This window comes from Malania oleifera, chromosome 4 (genome assembly GCF_029873635.1).
Source record: "Malania oleifera isolate guangnan ecotype guangnan chromosome 4, ASM2987363v1, whole genome shotgun sequence".
Lineage (NCBI taxonomy): Eukaryota > Viridiplantae > Streptophyta > Magnoliopsida > Santalales > Ximeniaceae > Malania > Malania oleifera.
In genome coordinates, this window is record NC_080420.1 from 38813895 (window position 1) to 38827875 (window position 13981).

The 13981-nt window shown below is 33.9% G+C and overlaps 1 protein-coding gene across 1 annotated transcript; it reads left to right on the forward strand.

Annotated features, from left to right (window-relative positions):
* The first annotated feature begins 4803 nt into the window (after positions 1-4803).
* On the forward strand, positions 4804-12310 carry LOC131153224 (nuclear transport factor 2-like). The gene is made up of 9 exons (XM_058105391.1): positions 4804-5057; positions 6697-6884; positions 7512-7815; positions 8017-8198; positions 8277-8475; positions 8595-8716; positions 8825-8890; positions 10930-10984; positions 11383-12310. The coding sequence occupies exons 2-9, from the start codon at positions 6699-6701 to the stop codon at positions 11703-11705; spliced, it is 1437 nt and encodes a 478-aa protein (XP_057961374.1). The 5' UTR covers positions 4804-5057; positions 6697-6698; the 3' UTR covers positions 11706-12310.
* The last annotated feature ends 1671 nt before the right edge of the window (positions 12311-13981 follow it).

Consider the following 13981-nt stretch of genomic DNA (forward strand, 5'->3'; position numbering starts at 1 on the left):
TCTGACGATACATCGCACGCAGTCTCCAACAGCATTCAGAGTTCTTACACCTAACAACCCATAATAGTGGGGTCAACTGCAGGACATGGAAGCCATGGTGCGTTCGAGCGTGGTATATTCGCACAGCAGCTATCAATTGATCTTTCGACCCGAATAGCATCCCTTTACTCAGTTCTGATGATTCATCCCAACGAGTTACCCGTATAGGAAGCTCGTCACCATGGGACAAATCTGCAGCATCTACGTCAATTACATCATACATAGGAGGTTCGTCCATGAAATCTGCTGTTTCTGTCGCATCGTTAGATTCACGGGGGGGGGGGTGGGTCGATATCATCGGGGAACTCGTTCGTCCCTTCACCAATTTCCTCCTCGTACATGTCATCTTGTAAATGAACATCGTTTGTGATGTTCATCCCTTCGTCTCGCACGTTGTTCGCAATTGCGAACAACGATCTTGGTAGTTTTGCTGAAACTTCTTCACAAACACCATGATAATTCGTATCAATAGCAGGTCCTTCATACGTTTGCGGCTCGAATGACGATCGTGGACATTCGTTCATATCCACAATAGGCATCCCACCAACATCTGGATCTTCTTCCTCCGCTTCAACCACATGCTTAATAGACGTTCCCGGCTGCCCATCTGCGGCAACACCCATCTGAGGAATGTTTTCAACAAACAGTTGCACAATCAAATATGTCGTCCCTACGCAGTGTGAATCCAACACCATGCGCAAACCGTAATCACTAGTTACGGGAACAACCTCATAGAAGATTGTATCATGATGCCCTTTAATCGGGTATCTTGCGGTTACCCGCAATGCCAAATCAATATGCATATATTGTATATCTTCGTATACAATTTAGTTAATAAACCTATGACCAATTCTAATAGGTTGAATTGGCGGAATACTATAACTAACACCGATTTGTCCAGTTATAATGTTACCCCCCATGTACAACAATACCGGAACCGGAATACTGCTTGAACTTCCTGCCATCTAGATTGACGCCCGGGAAATATAAAAGACCTACGCAAAACAACAATTTTATGTATAAGTGATATGCTAAGTGAATAGTAAACAAAAATTATTTTCACTACGTTTATGTGCATGCAATATTCTCTAAATGTTTCACTTGTCACTTTGAAAATATTCTTGCATGCAATTTTGACTTTTCTATGAAAAGTCGTATCAAAATTTCGGCAGCATGCTGGGTGTAATTTGAACATTTACGAAAAGTCGTATCAAAATTTCGGCAGCATGCTGGGTGTAATTTGAACATTTACCCACTTTTACAATGACCCTTAAACGTTTGCAGATAATATAATAATATAGTTTAAGCATACGAAACCTATGATATCTACCAGCATGCAATTTACATCACTGCATCAGCCATGCAGGAGGCATTTAAATTCGCGCTTAGAAAAAAAAAAAGACTTCCTAGATATAATATATAATATATAATATATAATATCCAAAATTACTACATAAATTATTCATAATTCTTGAGAGTTGCAAAAGATGTGTATTTGTATTCCCCATTCATGCACAATTTTATTTCATACTTCAAAATGTAAAAAATATTGAATTTTTAGATAAATATTTGAAAAGTTGAAAGTGAAAATATGTTCTTACACTGATTTTCTCTAAAACAGTTCTATTTATTTTTTTCTAATCTTGTGTTCGAGAGATTCTTTGAACTTGAATTTAGAATTATACAGATATAATAAATATTATTCAAATTTACATAAATTTAAATTTAATACTTAAAATTTGTGCTTCAAGTGCAAGATAAAAACGAAATCAATCAAATAAAAATATCAATAAAGAATGAAAATGTTGACTTTGTACTTTTTTGTAATCCTAATTATGCACGATACACTTACTATTACATTGACCCTACTATCAAAATGACAAAAAATGATATCATTGGTCATATATTTTTTTCATTTATTTCACTATGAAATCATCCTATTTTCACATTGGAAATAAACCAGGTAAATGATAATATTAAGTGTAAAAGACATTCAACTCATTGAAGATTTAATAAAAAATAAAAATAAAATTTCATAGATATTTCAAAAGTTTCATCAACCTCTTCTAAAATTTCAAAGATCATCCCTAAAATTTGTCAAAAAAAAAAAAAACACACACACACACACACAATTTTTTTTATTTATATTTTATCAAATTTGAAGGGAGATTTATGATTTAAAAACTCAAGCACATTTCTAAAATTTTTGAAATTTCAAGAAAAATCAATACCAAGTTCTGTAATTATTTAGAAAATTGGAAAACAAGGTGCCATTTCTGTAATTATTTAGAAACTTGGAAATGGAAAAAAAATATATTTTCAAGAACTAGATAGCTTAAGTGTACAGCAATACCAAGTTCTACAGTTCATTATGCACACAAAGTATATACACATAACAGAGACAGAAACATACATGGCATGGGTAACTGATTTGTGAAGAAAACTCAAGTTTATAAATATAGATATATTCATGGAATTGTTAATTAAAAAAACTAAACTTCCTCTAGATGCAGCAACGAACCCAAATAATCGAAACGAAAATATGAAACGAATCCAACTCAAAACATAAAATTTCTCAGTAAGTAAAATAATAAATTCACGTTTTTGATAAATAAAAAAAAACATACCCCATCTTCTCCCTTAAATAGCCTCGCCTTTGCCTGAACGGTCACTTGCCACCTCGAACGGTAACCTGCCACCTCGAACGGTCCTCTCTGCAAGCTCAGCTCGAACGGTCCTCTCTGCAACCTTTTCTCCTCTACGATAGTCTTCTGAGAGCTCGGGAAGGTTTTGAGCAGACGAAGCAAATCTCGCAGGATAGTCTTGCGAGATTTACCACGTGTCACAACGGAAATGAATTTCAGGCGCAAATCTCGCAGCTTCATCCTGCGAGATTAACCACGTGTCACAACGCGAATGGATTTTAGGCGCAAATCTTGCAGTTTTGTCTTGCGAGATTAACCACGTGTCACCTTCCCGTTGGCTGCTCTCTTCAAATCTTGCAGCTCCAAGCTGCGAGATTTGGTCTAGCGTCGCCACGCGTCACCTTCCCGCTGGTTCTTTCGTTGCCACGCGTCGAAGGTAGAGCGGCCCATGAGTTTAAATCTCGCAGCATGAAACTGCGAGATTACGTGAGCATTATTTTGGGAAATTTTTTCCCAATCAGAGTGTTATTTTATATTTTATTTATATTTAATAATAAAATGGGAAAAAACTCCAAGAAAAACCATCCAAGTATTTTTAACATTGCCAACAACATGTTTTATTAGTATAGTCATTTATTAAAAGCATACTTACAAGAAGAAATTCACTATGTAGGTTAAACTTATAGCCCTTGAGAATATGACTAGAGAGGTTGATTAGTTGAAGAATCTATTATCAGGTTTCCTTTGTACTATGTCACGCAGTTATAACTCAAGAAAATAATAAAGCATAAAATGGCTAGCTAAAGTATGCATATTTGCATAAAGTTGTGATCAATTATTTCACATAGAGTAATTATTCTCGATTATGTAATTTTAAAGAGAAATGAAGTAAATCCTCTGACTAAAAGATTAGAACATCAGTAAAAGAAACATTTGGGGAATGAGCCGTAAGCCATTAACATAAATTATTAATGACGACAATCTAATCTACGTGGTTGAAAATTTCATGAATTATGTTCAATGGGTAATAATAAGTCATTAAATAGTTGTTAAGTACCATTGTTTTTTTCTTTTTCCATACCTACATTATTTATATTAGTGTAACTACAATATTTGTGAGATTAAATTTATCTACCAATGACCCATAGGATTTATTAGGTGTGTTTGTTTAGTCTCAGTTACACACTTAATGAATTTGACTATGTGAGGAGAATACAAATAAGATTGCTTCCTATAAAAGTTTATTGGTCTAAAATTTTATAAAGTATTTATGAAAGTCCAAGAATAACACAGACCTACTTGTTTAACTCACAAAAATTTTGTTTTTAGAAATATTAATACGAGTGATGTGCTTATCTGTTACCTTAAAATAATTTGGTTTGATATTTTAATATTCATTAAGTTCTTGTAACTCATAACATAGTTTTTATTCTTTAAATGTATTTCAAATTGAAAGATATTGTAATAATTAATTTATTATAATATTTTTATAATTTTTGAACAAAGATTAATTTTAAAAGTAATTATTCTAATAATTAATTTATTATAGTATTTTTATTATTATTTTTAACAATTATTGATTCACCAAGGTCAATTAAACCAATCAAAATAGTTGGATTAGGGTTCAAATTTAATTTTTGAGTAAAAATTCTATGGTGAGCATTTTAAATGCGTAGTTTGGTTAATTGAAAGGTGTCAATCCTACTCCTAGCCACTCCTAATCAGAGTGGAAGTGTAGGGAGTTTTTAACGGCAGAAAATGACGCGCGGCGCCCCATAATTTGGGCGCGTAAGGCTCCTTCCTCATCTCGACGTCCTACTTCTACGGCTTGCAAGTTACGAAGCAATGTTAGCCCCGATTACCCCGCAAACGCCACTCCCAAAAAAGCGCGTGAACACACGCTCAAATAAAACCATAGAGCTTGCGTAACACGCTATCCATTATCCAGGCGTTCGACGTCGTTTCACTCACTTTAACAGCACTGCAGCCCGAAAATCCAGCATGGAGTCAGCTGAGAGCAGATCAGCACGCCGAGAAATCAGGACCGTCGGAGTGGATCAAGCGGCGCTCAGGATCACGCAACTCTCCGAAGTGGGCCCCACTTCCCCTAACTGTGACTCACAAATACGAAAAGTTCCCTCCAACGCAGACGCTCGGAAGTATATCGCAGTAGGAAACCAAATCTCCGGGTGATTATGCCGATGAGATTGTGATCTCCGTGACCCGCCTCAAAACCCTCATTTTGATTCTTGTGCTCAACAGCTCCCGATCATTCTCTCCCTTCTCTCCGATCGTCGTCGCAGTCTATCCCTTTCACTCTCTTCAGTTTTGGTTTCGGTCTTTCTCCGGAGATTCAATCTCTGCGCCGGAGAGGTACGTGGTTTTTATATGATTTTGTGTTTGTTTTGAATATTTGGTTCGATTTTTTTGAGCGCATTGTCTTTGATGATGATTATCACGGTGTTTGATTCGTGCCGAGTGCTTCTATCGTGTTCGTATGGCTTTAAACGATGAAAGCGATTTTGTTTGGCTGGTAGATTTCTGTTTGTTGATATTTTTTGGTTTCCTTTTTTTAGCGTGGTTGTTGTTATCGGTTTTGGGTTTTGTTGTGCTTAGATCTATGTTTCATTCTAAGATATTTGAACTTTCTTTCCTCCCTTGTTTAGAGATGATGTGTGTGTATAACTGTATATAGCCGCAAGGCTTTTAGTATATATATATACACCTTTTTTGCTCCTTTCTTTGGCATTTAACCAGCCCCAAGGGTCCTGATGCAGCCCTTGTAGAAGATAAAAATGGTTGACCTTTCGCGCAATCGTGTTTTGTTCCTTTTTTATTTTTTGGTTTTATTTAAGGAAATAAAATATTCATTAGGAAGGAAGAGAAACGTAGGACAAATATTGTAAAAGAAAATATTTAGAATGGAAGAAGGTTCCATCTTGTAGCCACCCATACACGATACTCAAAATGCACTGTTGTAACCTTGCTAGCTTATGACCATGTGTTTTGTTTTTAGTTCTTTTTAGTTTTGTTTTTGTTTTTTTCGGGTGGGGTGGTGGTGGTTACTGTTTCGAGTTCACTTTAAGTTTAAGCCAGGATTAATTTGGGGTTTAGCATATTGGGAAGAGGCTTAGGGCTTGTTCTAGTCGTGCAAGACAGTTTTCATTTTCTATTTTTAATTTTCTAAGTAACTACAGAAATGTAGCCTTGTTTTTCAGTGTTCTAACATTCATATGGGAAACTAGGAAAACAATAAAAGATGTTTTCTAGCTTTTTTATATACAATTGTGAAATAATTGGAAAGCAATATTGGAAAATTGAAAATAGAAAATGTGAACTGTTTTCATTCCCTTAGTTTTTATTTGAGATGTCTGTTTCCAACGGGAATCTCATATTCTGCGGAATGCATGATTTGGGGTTTATTTTTATTTGTTCTTTCTGGGTCTTGCATGTATAGAAAAATTATGTTGCCATTGATGCAGTGCAAAAGCTCGGGCTGGCAAGGTAACATAGTGTTGAGTTTTGAGTGGGGGTTTACTTCGCATCCAATTGTAGAGGGTTGGGACTGTACCGGTTTTATAGGCTTTATGCTGTAACAATATTATTTTGAATACTTGAACATTTTCATCCTATGTTTGGAGAGTCCCTGGATTTGGATAAAATTTAATATAAAATGTATTAAAATTTGTCTAAATTCATTTAAATCAAATTCAAGGCTCAAAATCCATGCTCCTAAATACAGCATCAAGGTTTTTGATGATTGCTGAGGGCTGGGATGGCAAATGTTATAATTTTTCACGTTTAGCTGTAATTTCATTTTAAAATATCTAAATTTTGCACTGTTCATGGTTATTTAATTTTCCATACATTTCTCATTTGCTTTATATACTTCTCAAAATGCTCTCCCTTGTTTTATATTTCTGTTGTTTTGAATTCATCCTCAATGTTTGGCCCTCTTCTCTTATGCTTTTACTTTCCCTGTACACTAAAATGTGTTCTTATGTTTGTTTAGAGATGACAATGCAAACAACAGACGCCACTCCTCCCCCTAGTGCCCAAATTGTGGGGAATGCGTTTGTGGAGCAGTATTACCTCATTCTTCATCAGTCTCCTGAACTGGTGTTCAGGTTTTATCAGGATTCAAGCGTATTAAGTCGGCCAGGACAAGATGGTGTGATGACATCGGTTACAACCATGCAAGTGAGTTTTGACTAAGCATCTGCTATAATATTTTAATTAATTAATAACAATTATTGTTATGTTCTCAACCTTACTTTCCCAATTTCTTAGTCACTGCATACCATTATTCTGCTAATGATGAGGTATAATCCAAGATAACCCTTTCCCTATGTTGCATGGATACACTGCTTGTGCATTTTTTCCCACTCAAATTGATATTGTTTAGTAGATGGGTTTAAATGGGTACTTTTTTCGCACTTACATCTTTAGCAGTCTGAAGCAATTTATCACTTTTGTAATGCTTTGCCACTCAACTTCTGATGCACTTTTGTCAAGGAAAAAACCTGACCCATTTTTATTGAAATGACAATTTGATGCATATACACAATAATTCTTTTAGATTGTCAGCATGCTTATATTGTCCTTAGGCGGTGGGCTAATTTCGTTACATTTGTCTATCCACGTTGGACATATGTTTTGGAAAGTCTCCTGTTAGTTGATATGATATTGAACTTCATGTTGGTATTATATATATATTTTTCATACTTGCACAGTTTTTATCAGTATTTTACTTCTATTATTTTGGTTTTAGTTAAACGTGTCCTACTCAATTGATTGACTATTGAGGTACATAAACTTTTGGATCAGGGCATTAATGAAAAAATTCTCTCTTTCGGCTACAAGAACTACAAGGCAGAGATAGTGACTGCTGATTCACAATATTCATACAAAGATGGTGTTGTGGTTTTTGTTACTGGTAGTTTAACTGGGAAAGATGATGTGAGAAGGAAATTTGCTCAGTCATTCTTTCTAGCCCCACAAGACAAAGGATTCTTTGTCTTAAATGACGTATTTAGATACGTGGATGAAAATGAACCATTATCTGTTGATTCTGTGGTGGTTGAAGATGTTAATGAAGAAGCTTCTGCAGTTCCTTTGACCCCAGATCGAGGTAGGCTGTTCAAGATTGTACATTGCTGCATAGTGTCTTTCTTTGTCGGTGTTCCCGTGTTTTTTTTTTTTTTTTACTTTTTAAAAATGTTTCTTTTAAGATTTTGCTGGGGTTCTTTCCTTGTTTGCAGATAATTTATTGATAAACTAAAGTTTCAATAACCCATTAATGTTCCCAATTGGTGTATGTTAAATTACACAGCTGCTTCGCCGGAGAAAAATGCTGAGAATGGAGAGAGGATTTGTGAGACAGTGAACAAGGAGGATGGAACAATTTCTGAAAAGGAGGTGGCCGCTGAGCCACCTGTTAATCCTTCTCCAGTATCCGTGTCAGCTTCTTTGAATGTTGAGGGGGATACTCCAAAGAAATCTTATGCCTCAATAGTGAGTTCATTTTTAAAGATTACTGAGTACTGTTGATTTCATATGGAGCTGTATTAAACATTTTTAATGCTGGTACAGGTAAGAAATATGAAGGAGAATACCACGACTTCTCCTGTCTATGTACGTACTAGCACAGCAAAGGTTGCACATGCTAAAACTGAAGAGCAACAGGCTAAAACTGAAGAGCAACATTCACCTGTTACATCCACTGCAACACTCGTGGCATCAGCCCCTCTGAGCAATGGTGCACCACAGAGTAGCAATGATTATGAAGATGGTATTTTACTTTCCATTTATATACATAAATTGTAATTCCATTTTCGTGAAAGCTGCCTTTGATGGTGTCTTGGTTTGGTATAAAGTAGTAATGAAAAGTTTTTTTTCTGCTCGTAATAGTTAAGGGTCGATCAATTTATATCTCAAATTTGCCTTTAAATGTAACGGCTGAACAAGTTGAAAGGATCTTCAAGAAATTTGGACCTGTTAAAGATGGTGGTGTGCAAGTTAGAAGTTTTAAGGTATGTCTCAGTTTTTCAATTTCTAAAAATTGCTTGATTCATTAGCTCCAGCTAGTACATAACATTTACAGTTTAGTAATACTGAAAATGAAAATTCTATATGTCCAGCAACAGGGTCACTGTTTCGGCTTTGTAGAATTTGAATCTTCAAGTTCTGTGCATGGTGCAATTGAGGTATATTTGTTTTGCATTTGCTATTTCACTTGAAATTATCAGTTCAAATTTCTTCATTTTTCTGCTGTCAATGGTTATTTCTGGATGAATTTTTATTGTAATTTCTTTTCGGTTTTATTCTGATGGTTCAGATGTTTAGTTGCTGGTTGATGGGTTCACAGAGAACTGGATTTGCTTTTGGCTAGTTTGTTCTGAAGTATTGTGTTTGAATAGAGATAGATACCATATTCAAATTTTTGTGCTATTGTGCCAAATAAAATTTATTCTTACAAAAAAGAAACTGCAAAATAAACAAAAATAATTGTCATTACTTTTTTCAAAATTTTGCATGACAATTAACCCTCTTTTGTTTCTGGTTAGAATTGTAGTACAATTGCACACATGTGGACCTGTGGTTTGACGGGTACTTGAAAATTGTTGCTGCCATGTTTTCCTTAGTGATCTATACATTTTTGGTACACATGCATTCTTATGAAGAAAAGAAAGTGGTGATACATATAATGAAACAGTGACATGACAAAATAATAAGAGTTATATATATGTTTTTGGTTTCAACAGAATTTGCATGACAAATAAATATCTTATAGATTAATTTATCCTAAAAGAAAATTGTAAACCTCTTACTTTATACCTGGCAATCCACTTCAAATTGACACAAACACGCATTCATTTGAGCTGTGATAGATATATTGAATTTTTGTCTCTGGGGTTCATTAATAGTTTGTACTTATGATAGATTGTTGAAATGTGTGCAGTAGTGATTCTGAGTATTGAACAGCTTCTGGATTAGCTGGCTTTTTCCAGAAATATCTTCTAATTTTCCATGAAAATTTCTAGGGTCTTGGTATTATTAGTCTGATGCAATGTTAAAAAAGGCAAGGTGCAAGAGGGGGCAATTTGCACCTAATGAGGTGAGACATAAGTCTCAAAGAATTTGTGCTTAAGCCTTTGGTTAATTTACTTTTCAATTAAATGTATATAAATATAAGCTACATATATTTTTAAAAAGTTAACCATTAGAACACTGACCAATTTAATTTTCAAAAATAAAAAAGAATATAAATCTAAACCATTTGCTAGCCATTCTTAGCCTACAAACTTAAAGAAGAAAGAACCATCTAAAGAGAATTGTTTTCTTGGTTCAAAAACTCTAAGAACATAACTGAAATAATTATTGAAAAATAGGAAAGGAATAAATGAAATGAGTGCACACATAATTTGAGCCTCCAATATATAAGAAAATAAAATAGAACAAAAAATGTTTGATCCTTCAAATTATAAAACAAGGATTTGAAAAGAAAGAATAATTGTAAGACTTGAATCCTTCTACAGGTAAATAGGTTTCATATTGTTAAAACTATATAATGTTAGAACAGATGGTTCAAGAATTTTTATACATTCTTATAGTATCTTCTTCTTTTATCCAAAAAATGCAAGAAAAATAAAAAAGAATATGGATGCTGTAAGGCACACTCCTCATAGAAAAGTGTACAAGATGAGGTGTACGAATTTGGGATGAGGGTTATGCTTTACTTGCTAAGGCATTTGCCTATTGGCAAATAAGTCTTTGCAAGTCTTGGTTCATTTTGGGTATGCCTTCATTTCCTTGCCATGAGCTGATCCTTGATTGTAGATTTTAAAAAATTTGTCTGTGAGTTTAATTTATATATATTTTTGATCAATTTCATTAAAAAAAAAAATATGTTTCCATTTTTTCCGTTAAAAGTATATTGTTTTTTGTTGTTGCTAGTTCTGGTCCTTTAGCTTTTTGACATATGTGGTCCTCATGCAGAATGCAAGTTCATAGCTTAATTTTTCCAATGAAGTATTTTATGTTGTTCCACAAATAGACTTTTCAAATAGCCCTAAATCTCAAGAAGTTGCCTGCTTTTATGTTGCATGAGCTGTTTTGGGGGAACACCCATGTGTGCATTTTGGGGTATCATTTTGTTACTTGATTGGTTCTCTTTCTGTTCTTTTGAATTCATGTGGATTCTAATGTAATGGCATGCCAATTTAATGAATATTTACTATTTCAGGCATCTCCTATTACGATCGGTGTTCATCAAGCTACCGTTGAGCACAAGAAAACTTGTAAGTCAGAATAATTTTTAATCCTATTTTATCTTCAATTTTTGCTTTTATTTTTAGTTGGCTGAGATAACTATATCATTTGCCTTAAGAATCTCAAGTAAAAGCTTTTTTATGGTTTCAGCCGAGCAGTTTGTGTTGATTTATTCAAGAAAAATTACAGGTTCTACGAAGTAAAATTTTGAATTCATGATATTTGGTTCCCAATCTTTTTTGCATGCTGAGAATCAGCCAATATGGGGCATGAATTGATTTTCAATTTCAGTCTGGTTCAATTGGAAATGGGAATGAGGAGCTGAAGCTTATATCATTTTTGAATTGATTAAACATAGTGGCAATCTCTTTGTATGTGCGGACAGGGACTTCCTTACAAGAAATTGACTATATTTTGGATGATGCAGCTGGCAATGGTAGAGGAAGGTTTCTTCCTGCAAGAGGGGGCTTCAGAAATGATGGTTTCAGAAGCGACAACTTCAGAAATGACAGTTACAGAAGTGACTTCAGAAATGACAGTTTCCGAAGCGACAATTTCAGGGGTCGTGGTAACTTTGTTGGAGGCCGTGGCTATGGTAGAAACGAGTTTGTCATTAGGGGTGAGTTTGCAGGACGAGCAAGGGGATCTGCAGGGCGCAACGGAGAGACTTACCAGCGGGTTTATCAGAATGGAAATGGAAGAGTTGGAGGCCAGGGTGAAATGAAGCAGACTGCCGCTGCTTACTCTTGAAACATTTATTGAAAGCTATTTTATCCGCTATTTTGGTTAGCTTTTTTGCCCCATAGAAGTTAGTTGGTGGCACTTTTCTTTTTCTTAGAAGTTACATTGAATTATTTTTGGTAGAGTTTTCATTTAGGAAAAATATTTTTTAAAAACGAAATGATCATCAAGGAAACATGTAATTAATTTTTTCCTTTAATTTGTGCCTTAAACCGCACTACAAAATTTTCATAATTTGAAGTTAGGTTTGCTGAATCTACCATGTGTGTATTCTGTTTTGGCTTTGAAAATCAGATGACAGCTATATCATTCAGGGCATGCTGTAGGCATGGTCATGCTGTAGACATGGTTAAAGCCATACCCCATTTGCACACAAGGTTGCATATGATCTCATCTTCATGGCTATCTGCACGTGTACTGTTTCCTTGTTTAATCTGATTCCTGAATGGTAGTGTTCTGATTTTAGGGTTTTGTTCTGTTATTTTTATATTAAATTTTGACTTGAAAGAGTGTAATATTTTTTGTTGCATACTGGTTGGTCTGAAACTCCAATGAGCTATAAACATGGTAGCACATGGTGCTATTGGGCCTGTAATGGAATTGCTTTGGTAAATATAGCCTTTAATCTATTGACTTTTCAAGTGTACTAACTCTCTATTCCATGTTAAGTCTATTATGTTTGAGATTTATATGTTTTAAACAATTACCAAATCATCTGTATAGGCTTCAGAAGAGATGTTTTAAGTTAGCTCCGTTGGATCTTGAAAGGAACTTGAATGCCATTGGTCACAATAATATTTGGCCCTATATTTTTTGAAAACAAGTTTAACTTTACCTAATATCGTGCCTAAAAATAGAGCCTGTTTGGTTGTAAAAAATAATTTGAATTTTTATTTTTGGTTTTCTAGAAAATTATGCAAATTTCTATTTATTTTTAATTTTTCAATATTTGTATTAAAAAAAGATTGAAAATAAAAGTATTTTTGCTATGCAAAATAGTTTTTCATTATTTATTTTTATATTTCAAAATAACTGGAAAGAAATTTTATTTTTTAATTTTTTAAAAAATTATATGAGGTAATATTTAGGAGAATGGGTTTCTAATTTTTTAAAAGTATATTTATTTTTTGGTAGAAAGTAATTTTTTTTTTTGATATATTACATATAAGAACTTTAGCATCCATTTAGATCAAGAATTTTATTTGAGAAAAGGAAATGATAGGAAAATAAGGATATTTATTTTGCATTTCATTTTCTCTCTATATCAAATATTATTATAAATATTTTTTCTAATATAATTAAAAATTAAGAAAAAATCAAATCTCTATTATGAGTAAAATCACTTTTTTCATTAATTTTTAAATTTTCTTTCTCACTTTTTAAATTAATTTGTTCATAATTTGCTTACCTTTCTCTACATTTTTGAAAGTTCCAAACACGCTGTTTGTGAAAAATTTACATATTACATAGAAATATTCGTGGTACTAAGATATAAATGTAATATCATTTATGAACTTTATATTACATTTGATTCGCCGAACGCATACTTATAATAATGCATTAATTATAACATTTTAGTTATTATATAAAAAATATGTTTTTTCATTTCATTCTACCTCTATAGAGGGTTTGGCTTTACAAAAAGTCACTACAAATTAGCAAACCAAAGGATGGGTCTTCAACTAAATCCTTCCTACATGAAGATGCATACTCTGCTATATCTAACGAACCAATTTTCCCTGACAGAAAGTAAAATTACAAGAATTAATCATGTATTCCAACATCAGAATATCATCAAAAGGAGGTTTAATTTCCCCGTCCAAACAACAATTTTTGTTAAGAGATTCCACAATCTGAAAGGATATCAACATCCTTCCAATTGCCTAGCTAGTTGGTTCAAGTGATAAGGGCGACTTGTGACTTCGGTGATTTCAAAATCATAGGTTCGATTTCCCTTTAAGAATTTGCCCCTGTGAATTATCACGAGTGTGTCAATGGGTGGACGACTTTTTTCCCCGGACTTGGTGTAACACCATAGCGTCCAAAGTGACATAATGATGACTGGAGTCCCATGTTATCAATAAAATAAAACAAAATCCTTCCTATCGACTTCTATTGCTACCAGCAGGCTTTTCTAATAGCCCAACATTCTGCCTGAGTTGGTGTTGCACAAAAAATTTTCTGTCCAAAATATTTTCTCTGGAGACAAACATGTGATGGTTCCTGCTGGAAGATGACTTCTCCTCCCAAGTAAAAAGGTTAAAAGCATTGAAAGAAATATTAGT